The sequence below is a fragment of the Apaloderma vittatum genome, unplaced genomic scaffold (genome assembly GCF_000703405.1).
Source record: "Apaloderma vittatum isolate BGI_N311 unplaced genomic scaffold, ASM70340v1 scaffold5349, whole genome shotgun sequence".
Lineage (NCBI taxonomy): Eukaryota > Metazoa > Chordata > Aves > Trogoniformes > Trogonidae > Apaloderma > Apaloderma vittatum.
Window position 1 is genome coordinate 1 of NW_009734483.1, and position 25,452 is coordinate 25,452.

Consider the following 25,452-nt stretch of genomic DNA (forward strand, 5'->3'; position numbering starts at 1 on the left):
AATGGAAGGATGAAGTGTGCAGCCGGAGCGGTGATGTTCCTTCTCTCCTTGCTTTCCCCCGCAGGAACGTAATCCGCAATGATAGTTCTCAGGTTGCTCAATATTGTCGCTCCAGCCTACTTCTTGTGCATCTCCCTAGTGACTTTCGTCCTCCAGATCTTTCTCTTCATCCCCAGCATGTTCAGAGACCCTTCCACCACCCCACTTTTCTCTCCTGCTCTGCTGCATGGGGCCCTCTTCCTCTTCCTCTCAGCTAATGCCCTGGGCAACTACGTCCTTGTGATCCAGAACTCCCCCGAGGACTTGGGCAAGGGCTTAAACTTAGGCAAAGGAGCCGAAGTGTTGGCAGACTGGCTGGATGGAAGCAGGTCCCCTGGCTCAGCCTTGCCCAGCACTCACTTCTGTAGACTGTGTGCCAGAGTCACCCAGAGGCATGACCACCACTGTTTCTTCACAGGGAACTGCATCGGGAGTAGAAACATGCGAAACTTCATCATGTTCTGCCTCTACACCTCCCTGGCTTGCCTCGACTCCCTGGTGGCAGGCATGGCTTACATTTCTGCTGCACTCTCCATGTCCTTTGCGAACCCGCTGGCCTTCCTCACTCTTCTGCCACACTCCATCAGCCAGTTCTTCTCAGGTAAGGACTCCTTCCATGGAGATGAGAAGCATCTTCCTCCTCCAGGGCTCCTGCGGTTGGGTGGGGACATGATCTTTCTCAGTTGTGTGCGGGGAGTGGTCGTGGGGAAGTGGGCAAGAGGGAGAATTGGCTGTGTTCAACAAAGTCCTCTTTGGAGGCTAGAGACAGCATTTGCAAAGGACTTTGTTTCACCTGATATAGGGGCTGGGACCCACTCCAGGTTACAGCCACAGCCCTTTATCTAACACATTAGGCTCTGGAAAATGCCCCATAACCGGACTGACAGTGATAGAATAAGGCTGTCCATTGTGCAAGGAGCGTGTTGCAATTAGACAGAGGAGAGGGATTTCATTCACTGTAGTGCAGGTGACAGGGATCTTTTGCCTGTCCTGCAAGCAGAACTGGGGGGTCTGTTGGTTCCCCAGATCGCAGCAGAGATATTCTCGTTTTCTTCATTCAGGTCCACTCACCTCCTTCACTGTCACCTACACCTTGCCTCCTGGCAGCACAAGCTTGCTGAGATCTTGCCATCCTTCCAGCACAGTAGAACAAGGGTTGAGGAGAGAGAAGCTGAGAGGAGTTAATGTGACATGATTAACCACCTCTCTTGTGACTGCAGTCTTGAACACAGGTCCACAGAGAGCCTGGGAAAATTCTCTGTGGCTCCTCCTTGCCAGAGCTCCACATCAAAAGCAATACCTCTTTCCCCTTGTCCCCATTCATTCCCTTTCATTCTGCTTCCTTCCATTTCCCCTCTCTCCCTGCCTTTTCATAAATCTCCACAACCCTTCCCCTTCCCTCTCCTGATTCAGCTCCCATAACTCTTTCTCTGCCTTGCCTCATCACCTTTCAACTCACCCTTAAACTCTCTAACCTCAACCTTTTCCCTGTCCAAACCCAAGAGCTAGATAAATCTGGGTCTCAAAGAAGGGACTGTGCAAACAGCCTGGACTGTTACTCTGCCCTGAAAGCAACTGCAGAAAAATGCTGTTCCCACCCCATGCAGCTCATGCCTCGCACATTTAGATCAGCTTTCGTTAGACTAAAATAGGTATCCCATATATTTTAGCTTTCCAGATTCAGCTGAGCTCAGTAAGAAGGGCCTGGCATCTGTCTTGGCTCATGCACCGTTACCAGAAGTGTTGATTATGATCTGAGAGTGGAGTCTCCGCTGCTGAGGATACAGAAGCCAGAGAAGCCCCAGCCTGCTTTTCAGATTCCAGGCTGAGTTTGCAGGGTTGCCATCTGAAAATAAACAAATATCTCTCCACTTGGCAAATTAGCAGATTTGTCATGGTAATCACAGACAATAAACACAAAATCCTGCCATGCCATTTTTATGGAGTCATTTTTCCAAGTAGAAAAATTTTTGTAAATAATGTTGCACAGGCTTCACTAGCATTAAAAACACTGGGAATGATTTTCCCCTGTGCCTAAGCTCTTCTCAGCACAGCAGCCTGGGAGGGGGAGCAGGGATGTGGGAGGAGATTATCAAGGAATTAGTTTTCTCTTTCTCTCTCTGGCTCTGAGGATTCGTCTGCACTGAGCTGGGTCCTGGCGTATGTTTGAAGAGCCACTGAAGTGCCTCAGCTCTGGTGTCAGCAACTGCAGTGCCAAAGACAGCATGTGGGCAGTGTTTGAGTGGGACATAACGGGGCTGGGTGCAGGGCTGGGCGCTGGGAGCCAGAACACTCTTGGGAAACAGCAGCTCCCAGCATCTCCCACCGAACCTCCACCTCAGCTGGTGGGAGAACTGCTGCCTCACACAGCATTATATGGGTGCATGGTGAATCAGTTGCTTGGGAGGAAGGGCCTGCTGGGTTTCTACCAGCAGATTTAAACTCCAGTTAAGGAAAGAAAAGCACAGCCTGGAATAATTACCTGGAAGGCTTGTCCATCTAATTTTTTTTTTCAACTAACATGACTATTACTGTTGTAGGATCCAAACAGAGCATTGCTATAGCAGGGAAAAAAATTACCTTCTCCATCATGCCCTCTGCACTGGAGGAGGAGTAAAGGAGGATGAATTTGATGGTCTTATGTCAACTGAGTGTTCTCTGCTTTCATGCTGGGAAAAATTTCAGTTTGCTTGTTCTGCCTAGACTATGCTCAGGCATGGATTTCAGAATCTGACCCAGAGTTTATAATTTCAGCCTGTGATTCAGCTTTTCTGGCATAGATAATGTATGGTGACAAAGCTCAAGGTCACACCAGGTCAGTTAAAGCAGAAGTGAATCCAAGCCTAAAATGGACTGTAGTGATGAGGGACAAATGGAGAGCACTTTTGTAAACACAGGTCAGATTGGATCCACAGAAGAAATTACAGAAAATGCTTTAGGTAGGTAACCTGAAGAAAAGGTTAAAAAATCATGTATCTGGAAAGCATGGCTCAGACATGCTTAATATTTGCAAGGGGAAACAAAGGTAATTATTTTCTGGATGCTGAAACTCAGTGGCTCATAGAAATAAAGCTTACAGCCACCTTGCAAAGGTTCTAAAGAAAATAGCTGTCTTTCTCCATATCCTGTCTGAATATCAGCTGTATGAAAAAACAGATGCCTGACACACTCTGATCCAGTAAAAGAGGGGCAGAGAAGCCCATATTTGGCTCTGGGCTTCCTACCTGGTAGATTAAGCTATTCCGACAGGATTAGTTTGAGGATTTGTGATCAACCTAAGGGGCTTGTCCCTCCCTTGCTGTATTGCATACAAAGTCCACTGAGCTGAATGGGATCTAATAAGAAGGGAAAGATGACATTGCATTTATGAAGAAAACCAAATGACTCCTGTGTCTTTTTCAAGTGAGGACAATCTCTGAAAGCTTGAGGCGGCAGTCAGTGTCCTTCCAAATCACACTCAGAGGGGCCTGCTAGCTTAGCCCAAAGCTTGATGTGATTGTCACAGGTCGGACCCAACCTCTCACTTACAGCCCTGATTCACTTACAGCCAGCATTCACAGATTGCAAAACCAGATGACACCACCTAATCTGGCCTTCTGCATAAGAGAAGCAAGAGATGCTTACCCAGCCACCTTCGTAGGGAATTTAAAACCCGAAGCAGCCACTACCTGTTTTAGGCAGCACACCTCTGCTGCCCATACAATCCCTGTGCCAGCAGAACTGCTCTTGCAGGTCTTGAGAGCAACCAGAGCTTTCACCTGCCCAAGCGTGTCTGCTCCAGGGTCTTCCAGAGGGACAGGACCATGTGAGAGCTTTTTAATTTCTAAACTTCACAAGAACAAGTGAGAGGATATCAGCTATTTATGCCAGTATTGACACACGTTAAATTTTCTTTGTGTGCTTGTGTGTAAATATGGGTGTTTAATAACATACCAATACACACAAAATATGTGTGTAAACAGAGAATGTTATTTTAATAGGTTTAGATCTGCCTACGCACTGAAAGGTCATTCAGCGATACCTACTATTGTACTAATATTTTCCAGAAGAAGTTTTAAAATCATTGTAGAGGAAAGTGCCCAGATAATATTTTTATTCAAATATATTCAGCAAAAATATATACTACAAAAGCTGTTGAATTAGGAGCTTCAGGCCTGCGAAATATTTTGACTACTCTAGCATCAGCTTTAAAAAAGGAATTTGGATGGCATTTTGAAAAGTTTTCTGTTTGTTTCTTGCATTCATATGAAAACTGCCTTTGTCTAATGGTAGGAAAGTCACTACTGATTCATTTTTCTTTTTAAACATATTTTACACAAACATGTATGTATAAATGTATAAATGTATCTATGTATATATAAATATAAACTGAGAGAGAGACAGAGAGAGAGAAGCATCTACACGCTGTATGACCCACATCTCTCTTCAAAAGGAACCTAGAAATTTTAGATTCACTGTGATGAGCAGATAGATCCTTAAATAAATTATCCATCCTTCAAAACAGTGCTGAAATTTTAAGGACGTATTTCACTTCTGGCCGAATTTGCCTCTGCAATCTAACAGCAAAGGGATAAGTGTACGGAAACTGTTATCGTTTTAGCATTTCCCCAGCAGGATCCATTGCATCAGGTGCTATGAAGGAAACAATTTTATATAGTTAAAGCAACCAGTGTGTCTTGCTCCTAACTCCCCACTCGTGGCCAGAGAATATAGGCAGCTTGCTGGTTCTCAGGGCTGAGTCTTACACTGGCACATAAGGTGTGTCTAAACTCTTTCTTTTGTTTTCCTCCTTTCCCCTGACTTTTGGTCTGCAGGAGCTCTGCCTAGCTCTGAGATGTTTGTCATCCTCATGCTCTACCTCTGGCTTGGGATCGGACTGGCCTGCGCTGGCTTCTGCTGCCACCAGATGCTGCTGATCCTGCGTGGGCAGACGCGGTACCAGCTGCGGAAAGGGATGGTGGTAAGAACCCGGCCCTGGAGGGAGAACCTGCAAGAGGTCTTTGGCAAGAGGTGGCTGCTAGGACTTCTCATCCCTGTGCTGAACGTGGGAAGTGACTACCGTAAGCAGAAAGAGAAATAAAAACCACATGTGTGTGTGTGTGCGCATCCTGTGCACACAACACCTCCCCTGTTCTCTCCCACTGTCTCCTGGATCCCTAAAGAGCTGGGCTACCCCATCTCTTGGGATTGCAGCCACTGTGGGAGGAAAGGACTGGCTATCAAACAGAATAAATCTAGAATATTAACAAGGAGATCACAAACCATGTAGATGAAGAGATACTGCAGCTTAGTAGTCACATCACTGCACCTGCGCATATGGCAACAGTCTTTGAACTAGCAGAAAAATTAGTCAGACCCTCCTGTGGCTTCCTACCTGACTCCTCCAGCCTCCAGTCCCACAAGCCACCCTATGTAGTCCCTATCAAACCACAGCAGGAGCTGTCAGAGAGCCTGGGCTGTTGTGATAGAGTGTAAAAATGATGTGTGTTGCTTGGGAGGGTTTTGCAGGGTACCTTTTGTCTCTTATATACGGGAGGTAACTTCACAGTACTGAGAAGCCTTTAATGACTGAACTGCAATGCAGTCAAGCTGCCCTGGGAGTAGACTATGAACATAGCTAATGTGGGAGGTAAACCTCTCCACAGCTAGAAAATTAGGAAGAAAACAAAGAGAAACCCAGATTTTTTCATTTCTGTTCTTGATCTGCTCCCTATGCAATGACATGTCAGGACTGTAGCTCTGTTACTTATTTTTAGCAGTACTTTGCCCAGTGACACAGTCCAGGTAAAGCTGCCCTTCTGACAGGGAGCAGCAAGCAGATAAATCGTGATCACAGGCACAAGGACAGGAAACTGCAAAGGTGTATGAAAAGGCTGTGTTTGAGAAGCAGTGTGATGAGGCCGGTTATGTGTGCTTGTGAGAGAGAAAGAGAGAGAGAGAGAAGTGTGGACACAGAGCAAACTGTCAGGAGGTGCCAAGAGCCCTGCTGCTGTGTCCGAGCCCTGACGCATCACCCTCGTGCAGGGGTCACCTGCTCCATTAGTGCTGTGAAGAGTTCAAAATCCTAGAAGACAGGGAGGTTTTCCAGCCAGTCAGGATGCTTCACTTTGCACTAAAACAAACGAAAAAATGTTTACCTCAGGCATCCCTACCACACCGTAGTTACAGGCCCTCCAGGGCAATTCCCTCTTGCACTGCTGCGGAGGGGTAAATTCATCCGTGTTATAACTCCATTAAGGAGGTTAATGGAATTACTACAGGGATTAATCAGCCTAATGTGTCAGTTGTTTTCTAGCTGCAGCAACGGCTCATGAGATCAGTGCTGAGATCCTATGCTAATAGATGCCTTAAGAAAGGATACCATGACATCTCTACCAGGATCATAGCGCTGGATTCTCCAGCAGCCACCACAAGAAACCTCCATTTTGGCAATCTGCATCAGCTTATGTGGGCTGGACGGCAATCCAGTGCTTCTCTTTAATAGGCTGGGGAGTATGCTGACAAGATGTGAAAAATGTTATTTCTTCCTCAGAAATGCTCTCAGTTCATCCCAGGTAGCAGAAGGCACCTGCTTGCATCGTTGCATTTCTCACAAGGCAGTCATTCCTACAGGCTTGGTAACCATCCTTCACGGCTTGACACTTGTATACACATTTGGATCAACAGCAAACAAAGTCTATTGTGATGAGCAGAGTAACCATGAAAATACACTGGAAAAATCCTTAGCTGAATAATTAAAACACATAGGATATACGTCCTTCCGCAACGCGTGTGTGCACATGAATGCACCACTGTTTCCATGTGTAATAAGCTGTATTTTCACTAAAAATGAACAATAAAAAGTATTCTGTTTTTTTACATGAGTGATATTGTGCTTTTTGACAGTTCATTAGCTGTCTCTGTACATTTGTTAGAGCATACACACGGACACGTTGAAGGAGAAAGTTAGGATTTGTTTATTGGCTTTGCATATAGTTCATCATATGATTTTGAACAAGTCCTTTCACCCTTCCTACTTTAATGTAACGATAAATCTAAAAATGTATCTAATAACCAACTTGCAGACCCATTCTAATTTCTATTTATAAATTACACTATCAACCTCAAATGAAAGCTACAGGAAAATTAAGCTATTATCGTCGCCTACAAACAGCACCTCCATGTAAATTATTCCTTACGGGCAAAACGGCGTCAAGGTGAGCAGAGTCACCTTGTCACTGGAACCAGAGCCAGCGCCTTGTGCCATACACCTTGCCTTGGAAGGATTCCCAGGATTATTCTTACTCCACAGACCAGCTGATCCAACTCCTTTCCTTTTTCTGTGTATTTCTGAAGTCAACAGGTTCCCAACGTTTCAGCCAGCAGCTTCCTCATGTCAGCAGAAATTATGGTTTGACACCCTCACCCTCTGCTTTTGGCATTTGATTGACACTGCAGTCTTGGGCAGCTCGTGGCACTCGCTGCCTGCTGCCACGCTGCCTGAGGCTGTAAGCTCTTCTGGGCTGGATGCTGAGAAGGGCACGACCAACTCGGAGTTTCAGTGGGCTGCTTTGCAAGGACAGCCTCCACACAGCACAACAGGATTAGTTGTGCGTGAAGCCTGTTGCCTCTTCACACCAGGGTCAGATCACGCCTGGCCCCTGCCTCATGGCCACAGCTGTCTGCCCTCGCTGCGAAGTCTCGGTCCTTGCTGAAGCACAGAGAGATCCCAGTCTGAGTAAGTGCAGCACAGTTCTTATTCTGCATAATTACTCTTTCTGTCAGACACCTGTGTTCCTGCCTGTGAATTGCTGCGTTGCCATTTTATGCAGCTAAACTGTTCCTTTGCAGCAAACTACTAGTTTTCAGTAGTGCTGGAACTTACAGATGGATACAGCCTTTACAGTTATGATCCTGTGGGATGAAAAGAGATTAAAAATGTAACATTAGACTGACCTTGTATATTGGCTTATTTCTCTTCTCATTCCCAGGTTTTTGGACTGTCCTGTTTGGGCTAGAGTAGTGGTTCTGCAGGAACAGTTGAGAGCAGCTCTTTAATTATCCAGCTGCCCTGACATCTCTTCCTTGTCATATCCGTGCATTCACTTGTAGAAGTCCTTGGCAAGAAAATGTAACAGAGCTCAACAACTGTGAACAGAACTTTTGCTCTTAGCTATGATTTAGTAAATGAAGGCTGAGTTCAATGGCAATGTCACAAATTCTAAATCTGTTCAACGGCTCTGAAGTTCTATAAGGATAAATAATGAAAGCTTCTCATTTTCTGTGCTTAGAGAGCCATTGCCTATTATTTGCATTTTATTAAATAGCAGCTGCAATAGCAAATATATATTTGGAACATGATTTCTTGTGACAATGTCTAAATACCTTAAAAGCTTTTTAAAATAAAACACTTAGGGCTCCTCTGGCTTTGGAAAATCAGATGAGCATCATTTCTTCTCTGATAATGCGAGTGGCTGAATTAAAAACTCCGTGTTGCTTAAGACCTTGCATAAAAACCACAGACTTTTGCATAGCCGCTTGTCTACTTCAAGAGTGGCTACCTCAAAAAATCATGCCACCTCTAAGGTCTCAAAAGCCCTTGCAATGATGGTATAGAGAAAACCTGGGGATGCAACTGTGAAGCAGGACGGAAGAAGTCTGTTCTTATGTATAGCAAGAATCTCATTCAAAATATGTAGATGATTTTCCTCTTCATCCTACAGTAATGGGCAGCCCTCAAGGCCTGCATGCCAAAGGTCTTCATTGACTATCCTCAGAGGATAAAGAGTTAAAACATGAAGAGTATCGAGTAATAAGGCGCAGGGAACATGAGAAAAGATGACGTGAAATAGCATTTATCTTAAGAAATAGCCAACTCAAGGGAGAAAAATCCCGGTCTAAAAATACTTGCAAGGAGACAGAATAAATGGATGAGGAGACTCATTAACTATAAGGAGCCAGCTAGAGGAGGATGGCTAGTCCTGGAGAGAGAAAAAGAGAAGCCAAGGTCAGAGCTTAGGATGCCTATCATTAAAAGTGTCAGAAGAGAGCAGTCAGTGAGAGCAGAAGTGATTTGACTTTGGTAGGGATGATGCACTGAGAACCATCAGGCGGTAGGAGGTACGACAACAGAATTCAAGTTATCTTCATTGATTGCTGACTGAATGGACACAAAGAAAGCCCTGACTGAGAAAACTCATTGCTAATCACTTTCTGCACAAAAAACCTCAAAGCTCCAGCAGAGCCAAAAGGGTTTTTCTCTCTTGAATAGCTAATGATATTACAAGAAGAAAGTGCATGGGTGGAAGTCATAAGTAGCAACAGCGGAGTCTATGTAGTTCCCTCTGTGTTATTTAAAGATTATCCAGAACTATCGTGATTGGAGTAAAGCAATGACCTACTTATTCAATATAAATAAATAAAGAGAGAAGAAAATGTACAGCCTATGTGGAGTATCTGTGCTCTGTAGATATTTAAATCAATGGCAACACAATGTCAGACGACTTCCATTAATGAACAGTAAGATGTTTTCTAATAACTACATTCCAGAAAGCCAGGGGAATAAAGAGGCCTTGGAGATTACACCACAAATCAGCAAATACGGACCAATTAGTACTTCAGTCCGTTTATGGAGCTGTCCGGCCAGCAGCCTTGGCTTCATTACATCAGAGAGGTTTTAGCATTGCTTGTTCTGCTGAATCTACAGGGCAAGTGATGTCAGAGCTCAGGCAGGCCAATCATGCATCCCTTAAGGCTTTCAGGGCAACATCTTCTAGTCTTCCCAGATGTTTACAAATAAAAAATGCAAGCTCTTAAATACCAGTGTCATAGACTGTTTGCAGTGTACCTCATTTAACATGTTAGCAGACACCTTAACAATAGTTCTAGAATTGCTACTAATTAAAAATAAATGAAGCATGTTGATCAGCTTACTTCTGAAAAGGCAAAGTGGTGGATGGCAGCACCAAGCTCTGCCTGTGAAAGAGAAGGCTCACCATCGCTCAACAGCGATGAAAAGGTTTCATTTGTCTGCTACTGATTTTCTAAATGCTGCTGTTAATCTGCCTGGAATTTGAATAGTTGTAAACTTAGATTTCCTGTGATCACTGTATATCCATCAGCTCAGGGGAATGCACAGCCTCTGGCATGTATTGCAGCTGGTTTGCTCAGTCTATCTTTACCACCAACCATTCCCAGATTCACATTATTATCATGCCTGACTGGAAAATTTCCATTAGATGTCAGGTCAGTCTTTTAGCTGCTTGTGTAGGATAAGAAGAGATGAAAACACGAACCTGTGTGTCATCAGACTGCTGAAAATACGATAGATTAGTACCATTGCTGTACCCTTAAGAATCTTCTATATTCACTGGGTGATGCAGTTAACACACTGGACCCACATGAGAGCCCTCTAGGAGTTAACAAGCAACTGCTGAATGCAGCCTTGTCACAGAGACGGTTATCAAGGAAGGATGTTATTATCCAGAACTTCTTGAGGCCTCAGATGAGCTTTATGGTCAGTGACAGAAAAACAAGATACAGATCCAGTATCATCAGCCAGGACTCCTAATGTTTTATGATTGCTGGGAGGAAATTGTTGACGAGTGTATCATAAGCAATCTTTGTAAGTCTAAACAAGAACCGCCCAAGTCAAGCATGTCCACAAAGTCCAGAAAGCTGTTTTGAGAAAAACTTCAAAATAGCATTACCTAAAGGGGAGTGTTTCACCAGATAAGAACTTCATGCACTCAGTGCTAAGAGCAACATTTTGAGCAATGGAAGTTCCTTCAAGACCTGGAGAACTTGTCTCCCCTGCTGATAACTTTAAAGGATCAGTTCTTCATTAATATCCACTGAGTATGATATTTAGGGCTGTCACTAAATGTTCTCCCAAAACATCCAGTGCTAAATTAAATGAGAGTAGTTTATACAATACTGAAGACCACCACAGGTCATCCTTGTAGCATGTCTTGATACTATAATTTTCTTCTCCAGGAATCCCCTGTAATACTTGGTGAATTGGATTTGCCTGAGAAAACCTTGATTAATACACTAAGCACAACTTGATCAACATTTTGGAGATGTTATTAAGGCAAATAATTTTTCATTTTCTCTTCCAGACATGGTATGCGGCATAAAAAAACCTTTTGGACTCATCTATCCATGTCTCTAAACTAGTAAGCACTAGACTGCAGTTCTATGAGTGCTCTAGCCGTTTTCCCTTATACTTCCCATTGTCACTAACCATCCAAGGAAATAAGCCAATTCATGAATATGAAGCCATGAAAGAGGGCACAGGGAAATAAAGGGCCTGAATGCAGAAAGCAAAAGGTGGCAACTAAGTTCTACTAAGCCACCAGTGATATAGTTCATGGAGATCTAAAATCTCTTTTAAAGGCTCTGGAAACAAAGCTCAGAATAATATTTTTCATGCCAGGAGGAAAGCTGAAATTTCAAATCAAAATATAAGACCCAGTTTCCGGCTTCCAGAACTGAAGTGTTTTCCCATCACCATCTCAGATCACTCCACTGCTTCAGGGTAAGCCCGTGTTTCAGAAATTTGTCTGCATAATCAATGTAGCTGGCAGGCACTGTCAGCCTGGGCAGAGCCAACGTCCTGCAGCAAGAGACGCTATCAGCTCAGAAGGAAATGTTACTATCCAGGCTGTCACCAGCACACTAAAAGCCCCTTAACTCAGGCAAGGATCTTTCATGTAAGACAGAAGCCTTCTATCAGATCCAGGTTTGGGGTAGAAGAAATTCTGTTGTCAGGCCAGAGACAAACACATCTCACATCTCTCTCACATCTCACCCGTTGACAATCTCTTTTCGGCTTTGTGTACTGACTACTCCTTATGAACTAATTTGGCCAAAACTTGTCCAGCGTCACCCAATCAGCTATTGGCATCTTCTGCAAAAAGACGAATTTCAGCAGGAGCTCATCAGGATATGTGTTATGCTGATGGGAAAAAAGTAGGAAAGTGTGAAATACGTGAAGGAGAACGGCAACCCAGCCTATAAATTACAGCATGATGGACCAACACAACATGAGCCTGCAGAATAAGATGGCAGCATTTCAGACTGCATATGAAGATGAACTTGAAGCAAAAAACACCCTTTTCCATAGTGCTCTGATGCAATAGAGACATATGAAAGTTATAATCAGCTTAGCCTTCATTAGTCGAACCACATGGAGTTCACAGAAAAGCCAGAAATGATTAAGAAGCTGAGAAATAGATCTGTAAGAGGAAAAAAAGTAGTTTCCCTAGCTCAGGTAACTACAGCCAGTGGATGTGAGGAAAATGTGGCAAGCATACACGTATTTTGGAGAATGAGAGAAATAATTCTTTCTGGATAAACAAACATCAGCTAGACATAGAGTTCAATTTAAGAAAAGGAAATGACATTTCAGGAAATACTTCCAAACAGCAGTTCTTCCACTGTCAGCCTTTACAACAAATTTAGGTTGGAGGAGCTGAAATCTTCACATCTAGGGCACTACAGAACTGAACAGGGTAAAGCACACCGAATAGGGAAGAGCCTGCTGTTGCTGCAAAATAGTGAGGAAAAATAAATTAGAGAAGCTTCCACTTTTTACATAGACAGTTGCTCAAGCTTAAGCCAAGAGGAGCCATGGGATTTCTCTGTATTATTATGACCCTTTTCTATTCTGCATTGCACTTGTTGCCATCTCAGCTGGGTTCAAAATACTTGTTAGTACCAGTGCTTTATTCAATAGAGGTAAGATGACAAATAGTTGTGCAAGTAAAGTATTGCATATAGGTGATATGTGTTGAAAGAGTATAAACCAGTGTTTTGGTTTTCTCTTTATAAACATAGGATTAGAGCATTGTAAACACGGGATTAGAGCATGTGATTCCCACATAGCTTCTGTTTGTAAATGCTACAGCAGTGATTGACAGATGGCAGAGAACTTCACGATTTTATATCCCTAAAGTAGTTTCCTGTTCTATGGTGGGTTATGATGACAAGTCTCAGCATTTCAACAGGACTAAGAGATACCCAAACTGCTCTTTACCATTTTATACTTTAAAATACTGCCAGAATGACCACTCTGTGTGCTTGTAAACTGAAGAAAACATATTTGTATTTCTAATGCCTTTTTTTTTAACCTTGAAATGAACAGTTAACTTCCATAACACAATTTTCAGATATTTTTGAGAAACAATTAAGAATTCTGGAAATATTAGGACCCCTAAATAGAACAGCTACATAAATATATGTAAAATGAGATGTCATAACAGATTTAAGATCACTTTTGAATTTAGACATAATTTTAAGATATTCTTGCTTTTTCTTTACACTTGCTTCATCTCCCTGTCCTTCCAAATCAGGTAAATATTTCTGATAAAACATACCAGGTAATATAGAAAAGATTTACATGGAAGAATTGGGAGACCTTCACAGTATCTGGGAAATAGCAAAGAGGAGAAAGTAGACTTTTCATTAGCTCAGCTACTATTATTTATGAATCAACTAGAATGACCTTTCATACTTGTTTGATAAAATTTACTTACTGAAACCCCAGTGAAATGTAACTAATACATAATTTAAATTTCCAGCAAAAGCCTAAAATTAAGGTTTACATTTAAGTCAAAATGTTAAGGGGCTCTACAGATTTTCACATCTTATAGGATATCCCTGAGATATTAGAAGCATTACTCTGGTGGTCAGAGGTCTCCAGCACTACCTCAGAGAGAGCAGATCTTTTGAAGTTAACTGGCCAAATGTCAAGTCTTTTTAACGTGTCATTTTGGGGAGGAATGCTCAATCACTTGGGTTATATAGGTACACAAGTAGCAAGCCTGTGCCCCTAAATTTTCCTCAAGGCTATGCAAAAATTCCACTCATTAATGCACTACTACAGATTACAAGCCATCTGAGAGAATTATAAATCTTTATAGTGATAAAAGTCAGTCCTCACAAACCCCATTTCCTGATCTTTTTTACCTTGGGCTTTAATAAATCCCCTTGTCTCTCCAACAAAATTGTGCAAACTATGTAAACACGTGTAAGAAAGCAGGATAGGAGCTCCATGGATGAAGAAAAAACAGTGAAAATACTCAGCCCTAGTATTTGCAGAACACTTTTGCACTGTAGCTCAGTTCAGGAAAAAAAAAATTGATCCCTGGGGAACACCACTGGCCACAGACCTCCAACCTGACTTTGTGCCGCTGATCACAACCCTCTGAACTCTGTTGCTGAGCCAGTTCGCAACTCACCTGGCAGTCCAATCATCTATCCCACATTTCTTGAGTTTACCTATGAGGTCCCATAACTACAGCTGCACTACTCATATCCTTCATTTTACTCATGTTCTTCTCAGTTCTGTTGGTTATGCTGCACTACTCAGTGTCTTTCAGGACTGCATTTTTCTTATTTCAAATATTGTAACTTTTTAGGTAGAAAAATGGAACATCTGATAAGCCTCTCGGCTTCTGACCCCAGTTTCACATGCTGCATTACTGCAGTTACATGAACAGGTTTACATGCTGGGAAAGAAAATGGCATGCGTGGGCATAAATTAATACATGAGTGAGGCAAGACAGTTGTCTGATTACATCACAAAAGGTGTTTTGTTTAGTGTTTGCAACACAGCCAACTGACACTCTCTGCATTCTTCTAGCCTTACCAACCTTAAGATATTTATAAAAGTTTCCCTGTGTAGGCAACAGAAGTAGACATTTTAGTCCTCTATATTCCTTCTCTTCAGTTTTCTAAACCATAAAAAACCAGTCTCTATACTCACCTGTGGATCTACATTAGGGGAAGTTAACCCAGTGAGTATGTAGTTTCCTTTATTAACATGAAACAAAATGTGGGTTACTATAGTGACACAGATGCTCAGCCTTTAGAAAATCCAGCACCAGAACTTTAATAGCCAATAGCTAAGACTTGTAATAAACATCAATATCGCAATTCTTACAGAAGAAGCTCAAAACACTTTATAATAGGGAACAATCATAGAATAATAGAATGGTTTGGGTTGGAAGTGACCTTAAAGATCACTTAGCTCCAAGCTTCCTGCCATGGGTAGGGACACCTCTCACTAGACCAGGTTGCTCAAAGCCTCACCCAACTTGGCCTTGAACACTTCCAGGGAGGGGGCATCCATAACCCCTCTGGACAACCTGTCTCAGGGTTTCATCGCCTTCATAGTGAAGAATTACTTCCTAATATTTAACCTAAATCTGCGCTCTTTCATATTAGAACAACTACCCCTTACCCTATCACTACATGGCATCCTGGAGCCTTCTATTTTCCAGGTTGAACAACCTCAACTCTCTCAGATTTTTTCATAGAAGCTGTGCTCCAGCCCTCTGACCATTTTCATAGTCCTCCTCTGGAGTTGCTCCAACAGGTCCATGTTCTTATGTTGGGGGCCACAGAGCTGGAACCATACTCCAGGTGAGGTCTCATGAGAAGGGAGTAGAGGAGCCGAATCACCTCCCTCGATCTGCTGGTCACACTTCTCTTGAAACAGGCCACAATATGGTTGGCTTTCTGGACTGCAAACACATTGCTGGGTCATGCTGAGCTTTTAGTCAACCAACACCCCCAAGTCCGTCTCCCCAGGGCTGCTCTCAATTCACTCTCTGCCCAAGAATTTCTTTTCTACAACAAGTATTGCTTTTCACACTTCACACTTGAGAAGACCAAAACGCCTTCTCCAAGGTGAGACACGGAGCAGAGCCTGGGGCCATCTTAATTTCAACCTTATGTTATCGTCTGAATTATTTTATGCAACAGTAGCCATTCTGGTGCCAAGTGCTTTAGAGCTGGGTGCTATTTGCACTATTAAAGCCACGACCTGAAGCCCAAAATATACTTTTTTTGCTGGAGGAAAGAGGAGGGGAGAAGAGTAAGAACTCAATGAAAGCAGTGAGTGAGTTCATCTCCACCATCAAGATAGATTTCAGTTTATACATTCAGACCAAGTAGGAAAGAATAACCTTTGTGGGTAAGAATACAGTGTTAAGAGTGCCAGATTTTAAAAAAGAAACCTGGAAAACAGGTTTAGGACACTGTGTGTGGATAGTTACTTTAAGATCTATTTTAACATATCTATGAGAAAAAGTCTTGGTAACATTGCTGTTCAGTATTCTTTTCTTTCACTTCACTGTTGTTCTTCTCCTTTACTAACAGCTGCCACCTACTTATGGCATTAATTTTGTGGAATTTACTTCATCTTTTTCCACTGTCTTCCCCTCAGATTACTAAGATTTTAGGTGTCAGCCATATGGTGACCAGTTTCTCACTCAAAGTTCTCTTTTCTTCTACCTGATGTGACTATTTAGACTGTAGAAAAGGAATGGAAAATTAGAGTGCATTGAGAACAGTGAATGATTTCAAATAATGTTTTGTCCTTCCAGGGAAATACTGAACATCAAAGGCAAGATTGAGAGCTCATAATATACGTCATAAATATCACATCTACATCAAGATCTTTTTTGAATACCAGGGCAAATCTCAAAACCATGAAAAAGTCCAAAAGCCCATGTCAGACATGCCAGTGCTAATGGCATTTGTTAGACATTAAGTGTGAACGTAATTGCCAACATCAGTTTCATGTCATTATGTGTGCTTAGATTAGAGCAGTTCTGACCTAGAGCCTGGGTGCCATGAAAATGTGTGAGAAGAGTCCACATGAAGAATTGAGTGCTGCTGTATTTATTCTCATCCCAGACAGAAAAAAAATTAGGCAAATAGAAACTTATTTTTAGTCACATTTATATTTTGAAGGGCCAAAAATAGATGACGTATCCCATTCACTGAAAAATGATGTGCTTAGGAACTGCTCTTGCATCAGAGCAGAGTGTGATAAAGACATTACAAAAGCATGCCCAAGCAGTCAAGCTGTGGAAAATAATTCCTGTTGTGCTTCCTTCTCCATACTAATGCGAGATGCAGGCAGTGGCCTGTTACTGTCATTGTCATTATTTTTTAACAGGTCATAGCGAATCTTTGCACATGTACTGAACACTTGGTTGTTACTAAAACAACTGCCATAATAGCAAGATGAAGCAGGCATGTGGTACTCCTCTAAGGTGTTCACCTGTGGATAGATAGACGTTAAAATATCATAGAATCATAGGATCATTTAGGTTGGAAAAGACCTTTAAGATCATAAAGTCCAACCACTTGAGATATGGAACAGGAAATGGGATATTGGGGAGCAAACTAACCCCTTTTACATTCGTTGGCTGCAGTGTCTCAGAATGGTAGGTGTTCAGGTGCTGGAGCAGTGGAATTTATAAAAAAAGTAAGCCTTAGAAACTGCAATAATGTTTCCCATAACTTTGCTGGCTCCACGATTAGACAGAGGCAGTGCATCATTGTGCTTCACCTGACATCCCTGTTTTAAGTCTGGCTGATGAAAAAATAAACACTTTTAATGTGCACACAGGTTTTATCTTTGCTTCCCGGCCTTTCAAAGAAATAGACTCTTTGGCTTTGACCATGAGGCACTTGTCCAGACTGCCCAGCTTGATTTTGAACTGCTAAAACTACTCAAGACCATTGGCGTATCTGTGTACCAACATCTCACTCTGAACAGCATCGCCTCTTTAGAGTTATAACAGTCTCTACCCAAACACTGCCACTGCATACCACAAGCACTACAGCAACAGCCTCTTGGTGCAGTTCACTGCTTCTGCTCTGTTCCAGTTTGGACTGGCTACACCTCCCATTATGCATCTGGAGGCATTTCAGTATTCAGACAATCATCTTCAAGCTCAGACTTGCTTTCCTTCCTTGCAAAACTACTGTGGAAACAAACGCTTCAGAATCCTTTCCGGCCATTCATTACACAATTGATGTCAGCAACCCACTTTCAGAGTGCTTCCAGTATTATCCTGTAAGCACACTGCAAGTATGTGCTGCCTGATCTAGTCGAGAGGTGGCGTCCCTGGCGGCAGGGAGGCTGGACTACAATGATCTCTTAGGTCCCTTCCAGCTTAGGCCGTTCTATGATATGATATGATATGATATATGATATGATATGTGTGGTGAGCCATAGGATATGAATGAGAACCAATTTCACTTTGATGAAGACTATCCCATTTTGATTTCCAAGCATGTTTGGACATGTTGTACAGCATTATCATTTGCACGGGAGACAACACTTAGCAACAGTACAAAACAATAGGCATTGTTAGCACTGGGTAAACCAGCATTTCTACTGTTCCCTTGTGTTTCACACTTTCCCCACTAAACACTGCTCATCTCACACAACAGTCATTGCATTCAACTCCACCTCTGGCAAACGTAGAACAAAGCCTATCTAGCACAGCAATGTTTTGTATCAAACAAAACCCTTAATTTATTTTTTGTTATTAAACTTTTAGGGATATAGTAAAAAAATTGTATTTGTACTCATTGATTTAGCAATTTTCTCAAGAGATGCTGTTTCACTCTCACCAACTCAAGACCTATTAATCTCCTCCCCCATTGCAGACAATTGAGAAGTTTGGGCTGTCTACGTGGGCTTCTGCTACTTCAGCGTGAGGTAATCGAACCACTCATCAAAGCTGGGGTCCTGTTTCCTGTACAGGTAACTCAGAACAATTCCCCACCCCCACAGTCCAGACTATTTTCACAGTGCTTGAGATTCACTGAAAAATGAATGCTATGACTAATGCCACCAAACACTAAGCTTCCAGCCAAAATACATTTTCATTTCCAATAAAAACACAGGAGTTTTCCATTGAAAACACGTAATTTTTTCAAGCAGTCTTATCTCTAAAATACAATAAGGATTGGTTTTCTGTCTGTTGTTGGATTTCTTAGTACAGGTAAGCATAAAGTGCCCTAAAAACAAACCCCTTACTGCTGCTATGGAAAAAAGGTAAGATTGCCTAAGTGGTCATGGTAAGAGGCATTCCAGTTCCATTAAACTAACTCAATTAATTTAATCTCAATGGGAACAAGAAGAAAACAATGAAGAAGTTGATGAAAGTCCCTTTTTGGCTTGGAAAGTCCACTTCTCCATTTTTTACAATCTACAAGATGCAGAAGAAATCTTTATACTGGCAGCGCTCCATTTCAAGATGGAAATTATGTTGCAGTGGAGAATGGCAAAAGCATTTCACAAAAATTTCTGTTGAGCAATTAGAAGAAAGCCAGATGTATTCTCCTCATGACAGCAGCTTAATTTCCACTTCAAAAAGTAATTCAGGATATTTTAAACAACGGTTAGCAAGGATCTTAAAGTCAGCAACTCTGAATAAGTTGTGACTGAAAATTTAACAGGAGCTAACCAAGAAGCTCTTTCGATCATCAACGTTGTTTCAATGAATTTCAGACCACTTAGTAAAGATTTCAAAGTACTGAGAGGATGGAAGAACAAACGCAGCATCAGCTTTTCAGTGGGTAGGCAGATCGATCTGAATGAACATAGGCTGGACAACTGAGAGAAAATAATGGGATAACCCACAATTTTTGATTTATCAAAGATATAGAATGCAAAAGTAACTGAAATTAATGAAGCTCGTAAAGTTAAAAAGACTCCTAGAATTAAATGAAAATTAAAAACAGGTTGACAAAGCCAACACCAATATAATCTTTATACTGAGCATATGACAAGCACTTAACAGTGTATTACATGACACAGGCTGAAGCTGGAATTACACAAAATTAACTGGATGGTGTGAAATGCATTACAACTATGGCTTCTGAACTGTATACAGAGATCTATTAAACACTATCTTCTACTCTTATTTTGAAAACAATACAAAACCAGTTCTTGACTCTAACATCATTGAATATTATTTTTAATGACTGGAACACAACATAAAACTATCTTTAAAATCTAAAGGTGAAAAGGTTTCAAGGGAGAGAAGCAGAGGTAGCAAATCAATGCAATTGGTCACTTACTAAGAAAAGTTGGTTCATTTTTCAAGCTGCAAAGTGCATTCAAAGGAGCATGGAAATACACTTAAAGGACAGGGCTTCACCAACCACAGAAGCAACAGGTCCAGGAATGATTCAGACTTCCACTCTGATGCCATGGCCAAGGCTGCTATAAAAATGAGGCAGAGTAGCAGCAGAGAGAGTTGATATCGTACAACTCTTAGCAATCCTGCTTTGCTACTAATGTTAGTGTTCCAGATAAAAATGCCTTAAATAATTTTGAAGGATCCAAAGAAGAGTGCCTCAGAAGAATAAAGGATTCAAAATATTTGAGAGTTTAATCAGTGAAAAAAGCTGAAAAATGACTTGTTCAGTTTGTAAATGCCTACAGTGAAAACTGCAGTGTCACAGCATGCACTTCAGTTCAGCAGACAAAAGGCAAAAAATCTGACAGCCGGATACTGAAAGATGACAAATTCAGGCTCGACAGAAGAGACAAGTTTTTAATAGTAAGTAATTACATTTTGAACAATTCAGGTGGATTTTTCATCACTAGGAGCTTTCAAATCAAAGCAGGATGCTTCCTTTAAAAACATGCTTTAGCTCAAACATGAATTTGAGGAAGCTGTGGAAACTGTGCTCTACAAGAGAGCAAACTGAACACATGGTGTTTCCTTCTGCCTCCTGAATTGGATCACGCTGGAAGAGTTAAGTTTGTCTCACGCACATATCTCAAAGAAATACAGATTTAAGAAGGAAAAGGAATTCTTGTGCATTTTGGACACTATGGACAGTGCAATACAGCTGGGATTATATGGCTGCATCACAGTGGCCTGAAAGGAATCATCACCTAGATACAGTAAGAGTGTAAAATTGTGTAGTAGGAACCTCACATTTCGGTCCCAGAAATGACGAGCATGAAAGCAGTTCATAGCATGCTACGTTTAACCTAACGGACACCAGAGATTTTGCATGCCAGGAGATTCCTCTGAGCCCAAGTCTGTGGGGGGTACTTCTCTTCTCAGACTGACTGTGTGTCACAAGCAAGAAAAACAAGGCAGTGCACCTGAAAGCAACAGCTCACCTTTTTGGTCTCAGTGAAATAAAGGTGAACAGGCCTGCATCCTGCACAACATCCTTCAGGTAGACTCCACTGTGTAAAGAAAAAGCAAGCCAGAAGAGACACAGACCTGAAAAATTCCTGTATGAATTGTATCCATACCTTTTACAAATGCAAAATTTGCAAACGCTGAGTTTCCAGTCTCGGGGAATAAAATCGCTTCGACTGATGACACTCTTTTTTGGATGTAAATTAATGCTATTGAAGGTATTGGTTTGTCTAGTGCCAAGTATTAACTTTAACCAGAATCTCTTTTACCTTAGGACAGGATCTCATGCCACAAGTCTGCTGGATGTCCTGGGCATGACCACCTAGTTCCTACTAAAAGAGTCATCCTTGAACAAAGAAAAAGCGTAAAGATGGCCACATTTTGAAAAATGTGTTTCAGTGAAAAGCTGCTATACAGATTTAGCTGAAGGATGTTCTTAGAGAGAAAGAGTACAACTTTTCACTGAAGTAATTCTTTCAGTAGCCAAGATCATTATTTCACAATTTAGAACTTCTGCATACCCAGCTGACAGGATTAGAATGCAGTGTAGGAGTTCACCCTGCACAGACGGTGAGCATAATGTACAGTCATCACATAGAGGTAACAGTTCAGAAATGGAAAAATCCTTCCAGGTTGTTCATGACAGATCTATGGCAATGGTCACCCACGACAATATATTTTTAGAGTTCTGTACAGCCGACTTTTACTCATGCTCCTCCCAGAGACCCTCTAATTCATGCCTACTGATAAAGCTCACACGACTCTCTTCAGAGAGATACATCATAGTATCACTTTTGGATCTGCACTTTCCCACATGGGCAACGTGCTGTTGTGGAGCCATATGTAAAGCATGCTTTGGAACCAAGGACTTCTTAGTTTAACAGCATTAAAGTAACCCACAGACTTTTCAAGTGTATACTTTATTTCATTCATATTTCACAGTCTGTTTCTGTAAAGTTTTAGCAAAAAGGTCATATTCTATAACAGAGTTCTTAGGCTACTGTATTCAGAGCTGGCAATGGATTTTGAAAGTACAGAAGATGTTTACATTCCAACTAGAGCAGCAGAATTTTGAAAATACATAGTAAAAGTAACCAAAAATACCAACATTTATTAAAACTCAATAGGAAAACAGCAGTCTGACCCATTAAGCTACCCTGCCTGCTAATTGTCAGCAGTAACTGGAGCCCCAGCAGACCATCTGATCTGCTTTTTTAGACTGGGACGGCTGTTTTCAGCTAACTTGTTAATATGAAGCCTTGCTGCTTCAAAGGTCAAAAATATCTGCACGTTCATTGCTTATGGGTTTCCAGAGAGACTAATATTTCTGCTCAAATCTATCAGACCACTTCCAGATCCTGCTGAGAATCAGGACCTGTTCTGGTCCTGCTGCAGTCAACTAATTTTCTCAACATAGTTCCAAGCTAACCTATTTTATTAAATTGCAGCCAAGAAAGAAAAGCCCATATTGTTCAAAGGTTTATCAGGGCTTCCAGGAATAAAGGTAGCTAAGAGAAACTGAACCAAACGGTACCTGATGACATAGCTATCAGCAGGGGCCTTCAACATCCTTTCTTTTATAGATGCTGCATCAAGGTTCACAGTTATCTAGGGATACAGTTCCTAAGGGGCCCCAGATTTGCATATAATAGTTACACAGTGCATTTTTCTAGTTCAGCAAATACTATTTAAGTCTGAACTGATGGCCAGTAGGAGATTTCTAACCAGCTGCTGGACTTTAGTTGAACATTTATTGAATATATATTTATACAAATTACAGCAGCTGAAAGGCCCATCAGCTATAAGCACACCCACTTTAGCCCACCCTTGGAGCTGTTAGGGAAAAAAAAAATATACATATGGTACTATGTAGACTATGAGAGATTTCTATCAGCGAGAGTCTCCCTAAGTCAGAGGGTATTACCCTGAAAGGCCAATTTTTCCTTCCTTCTACTCTATCAGAGCAGTGGAAATAGAGGATGGAGAAGAGGTCATCAGACTCACTTTTTCTTGTCTCAAACAGCTAGCACTGGACTTCTTTTTTTCTGATTTCCTTTCATCTCTAGGTAGTCCAAGTTGAAAATTTTGTTTTCTGGGACAGCTACTTCCTAAAAATACATATATATTCTGAACTTCAAATTCTCCTCTTTTATTTGATGGATATCATAAGAATTTTAAGAAAAGTAGGAATGATCACCTATGCATTTTCTCACAACTCAGCTCTAGGCCTATTACAGGTCTCCAGTCAATGGAAATGCATCTCACTGCCTCCTCTCCTTCCTTCAAGGAGCTCAGAAGAAATAAGCTTTTATTTTTCAAAAATAGCCTAAGGTACCATCGCATATACTCTGCCAAATGTCATTTGGTACAGACATCACAACTGATTCCAAAATAGCTACGTTGGACATGTCCTGCATTATTACACTGCACTATGCTGCCTTCCTGCTTTCTGGGTTTGCAGGCTGAGTTTCAATAGTGCTGTGAGTTATGAGATATCCTAGTATGCACAATTATAGCAGGTATATTTTAAAAATCTACGTGACAGAACACAGCCTATGAACATTTTCCTCTTAGTCAATTCCCACGTACTGCACTAGTCTTCAGCCAGTGGACAGGATACCATGAAAGGCAGGGCTACGAGTCTGCTACAGCTGATGAGGGCAAATCCTGCCACAAAATTTCTCTCTAGGCCCATGGCTAGCACAAATATGACTCACATTTATCTTTTTTGTGAGGCATGGACAGCATTTATTTTCATCAGTGTAAAAAGGAGGAAACCCTTTACAAGAGAAGCCCCTTACAAATTCTCTAATGCACATATTTGAGGAAGACTACAAAAGCATTCTCTACAGTCTTCTGCAACACCAATTCCCAGAGGCATCAGAAAATCAAAAGGTCTAGTCACAAATTAGCACGACATCCACTCTACTTTCAAGTTTCTTTTTTTAAGGATCTGAAACAGATGGTAGAAGTGATCAAAGAATCAATACCCAGTCACCTAGACTGCACAATTGTTTTTAAAACAGAAAGGAACATACCATAAAAAAATCCATATTTCTTAACATTCTCAGACAAAGCCATTCTTGGTTCTCTACCAGAGAACTGCCTCTGAAAAATACCCCTTCAGACGGGAGGAAGGGACATGCTTAAGCATCTATATAAACTGAGATGAAATAAATGTCTGTAGAACAGCTTTTCTAACATGACTACTGTGGATCTCTACTAGTAAGGCCTAATATCTTACTCACACAGTGGCATTAGCTATATCTCAAGGCAAGTAGGCTAGGAATGATATAAATGTATGTTGGGAAAAACATTTTGGGACTTGTTTCGGTTTTTTTTAAGTTCAAAATCAGGTAGATAATTTTTTAGGGAAATAATCCAACCTGACATCTCTCCTTTTTTTTCCTCCTCCTCTTCTCCCCATTTCCCAGGCACATTCGTATGATTTCTCTTAATAAAAAAAGAGAGGGAAGGGGAATGGGAGAGCGACTTGTTTTACCACAGACCATTATGCTCCCTTTCAGTTCACCTCTCTTTTTTTTTTTAATACTTAACAATGTGATTATACAATAAAAAAAGAGAGAAAAAGGAGCATAGGTTCGTAAACTAAAGATATACATACCAAATAATATGCAACTAGTCTTGCCAAATTAATCCTGGTGAACGAATATCTTCATTGTACTGTTTAAAAGCAACAACAATCACTGCAGTCTTTAGTAACAATGTTTAACCTGTTAGCTACTGAGAAAATCCAAAGCCACTCACCTTGTACACTTGTTAACCATTAACAAATATAGCTTTGGAACAAACGCTTCCGTGATTTTCACTCAGCTGTACAGATCTGAATCAGAAGTGTACTCATCAAAACACTGGGTCGTAAGACACTCACCACTTTGACCAAAGACTGCAATGGATATAGAATGTTGTTTCAGCACAAGCAGATCTCCACTAATTCAAACACATTAAAACCTCAAGGCAAGACTCTCTGCCACAACAAAGGACAGCAACAGCCTAAAGGTACGACCCCAACAACATTAATTTTCCTCTCTTTACACCAATTCCCTTCATGTGCTTGCAAGTGATGACTGTCCAATACTGGAGCCTGTCCTGCTCTTCCATTCTCAGAACTGACTATCTGAAGATGGGGATAGGAAGATGCTTGCTTGCAGAACACTGCAAATGACTGTCTTTTCACTGCAAGAACGGCAACGTGCCAGCAGCGCACATCCACGCTCCTCGAGTCCAATGCTGTACACAGAGCAACCACGGCATTCAAGGTTACACTGAAGTAGTAAGTACCCATTCTGGCAAGACCCAACGCTATGCTATTCCAGTCCTAAAACCGGCTCTGGAGACAAGCTGTTACAGGTACGCCACTTTGCAAGTCCTGGACTCAGAAAACGCTCAAGCAAAGCCTGAGACAGGAAACAGACAGCTATGTACCTTTTTA

At 41.6% G+C, this 25,452-nt stretch overlaps 1 protein-coding gene across 1 annotated transcript; it reads left to right on the forward strand.

Annotated features, from left to right (window-relative positions):
- The first annotated feature begins 78 nt into the window (after positions 1 to 78).
- ZDHHC22 (zinc finger, DHHC-type containing 22) lies at positions 79 to 5,324 on the forward strand. The gene is made up of 2 exons (XM_009876278.1): positions 79 to 640; positions 4,854 to 5,324. Exons 1-2 carry the CDS (start codon positions 79 to 81, stop codon positions 5,117 to 5,119), a joined length of 828 nt encoding a protein of 275 aa, XP_009874580.1. The 3' UTR covers positions 5,120 to 5,324.
- The last annotated feature ends 20,128 nt before the right edge of the window (positions 5,325 to 25,452 follow it).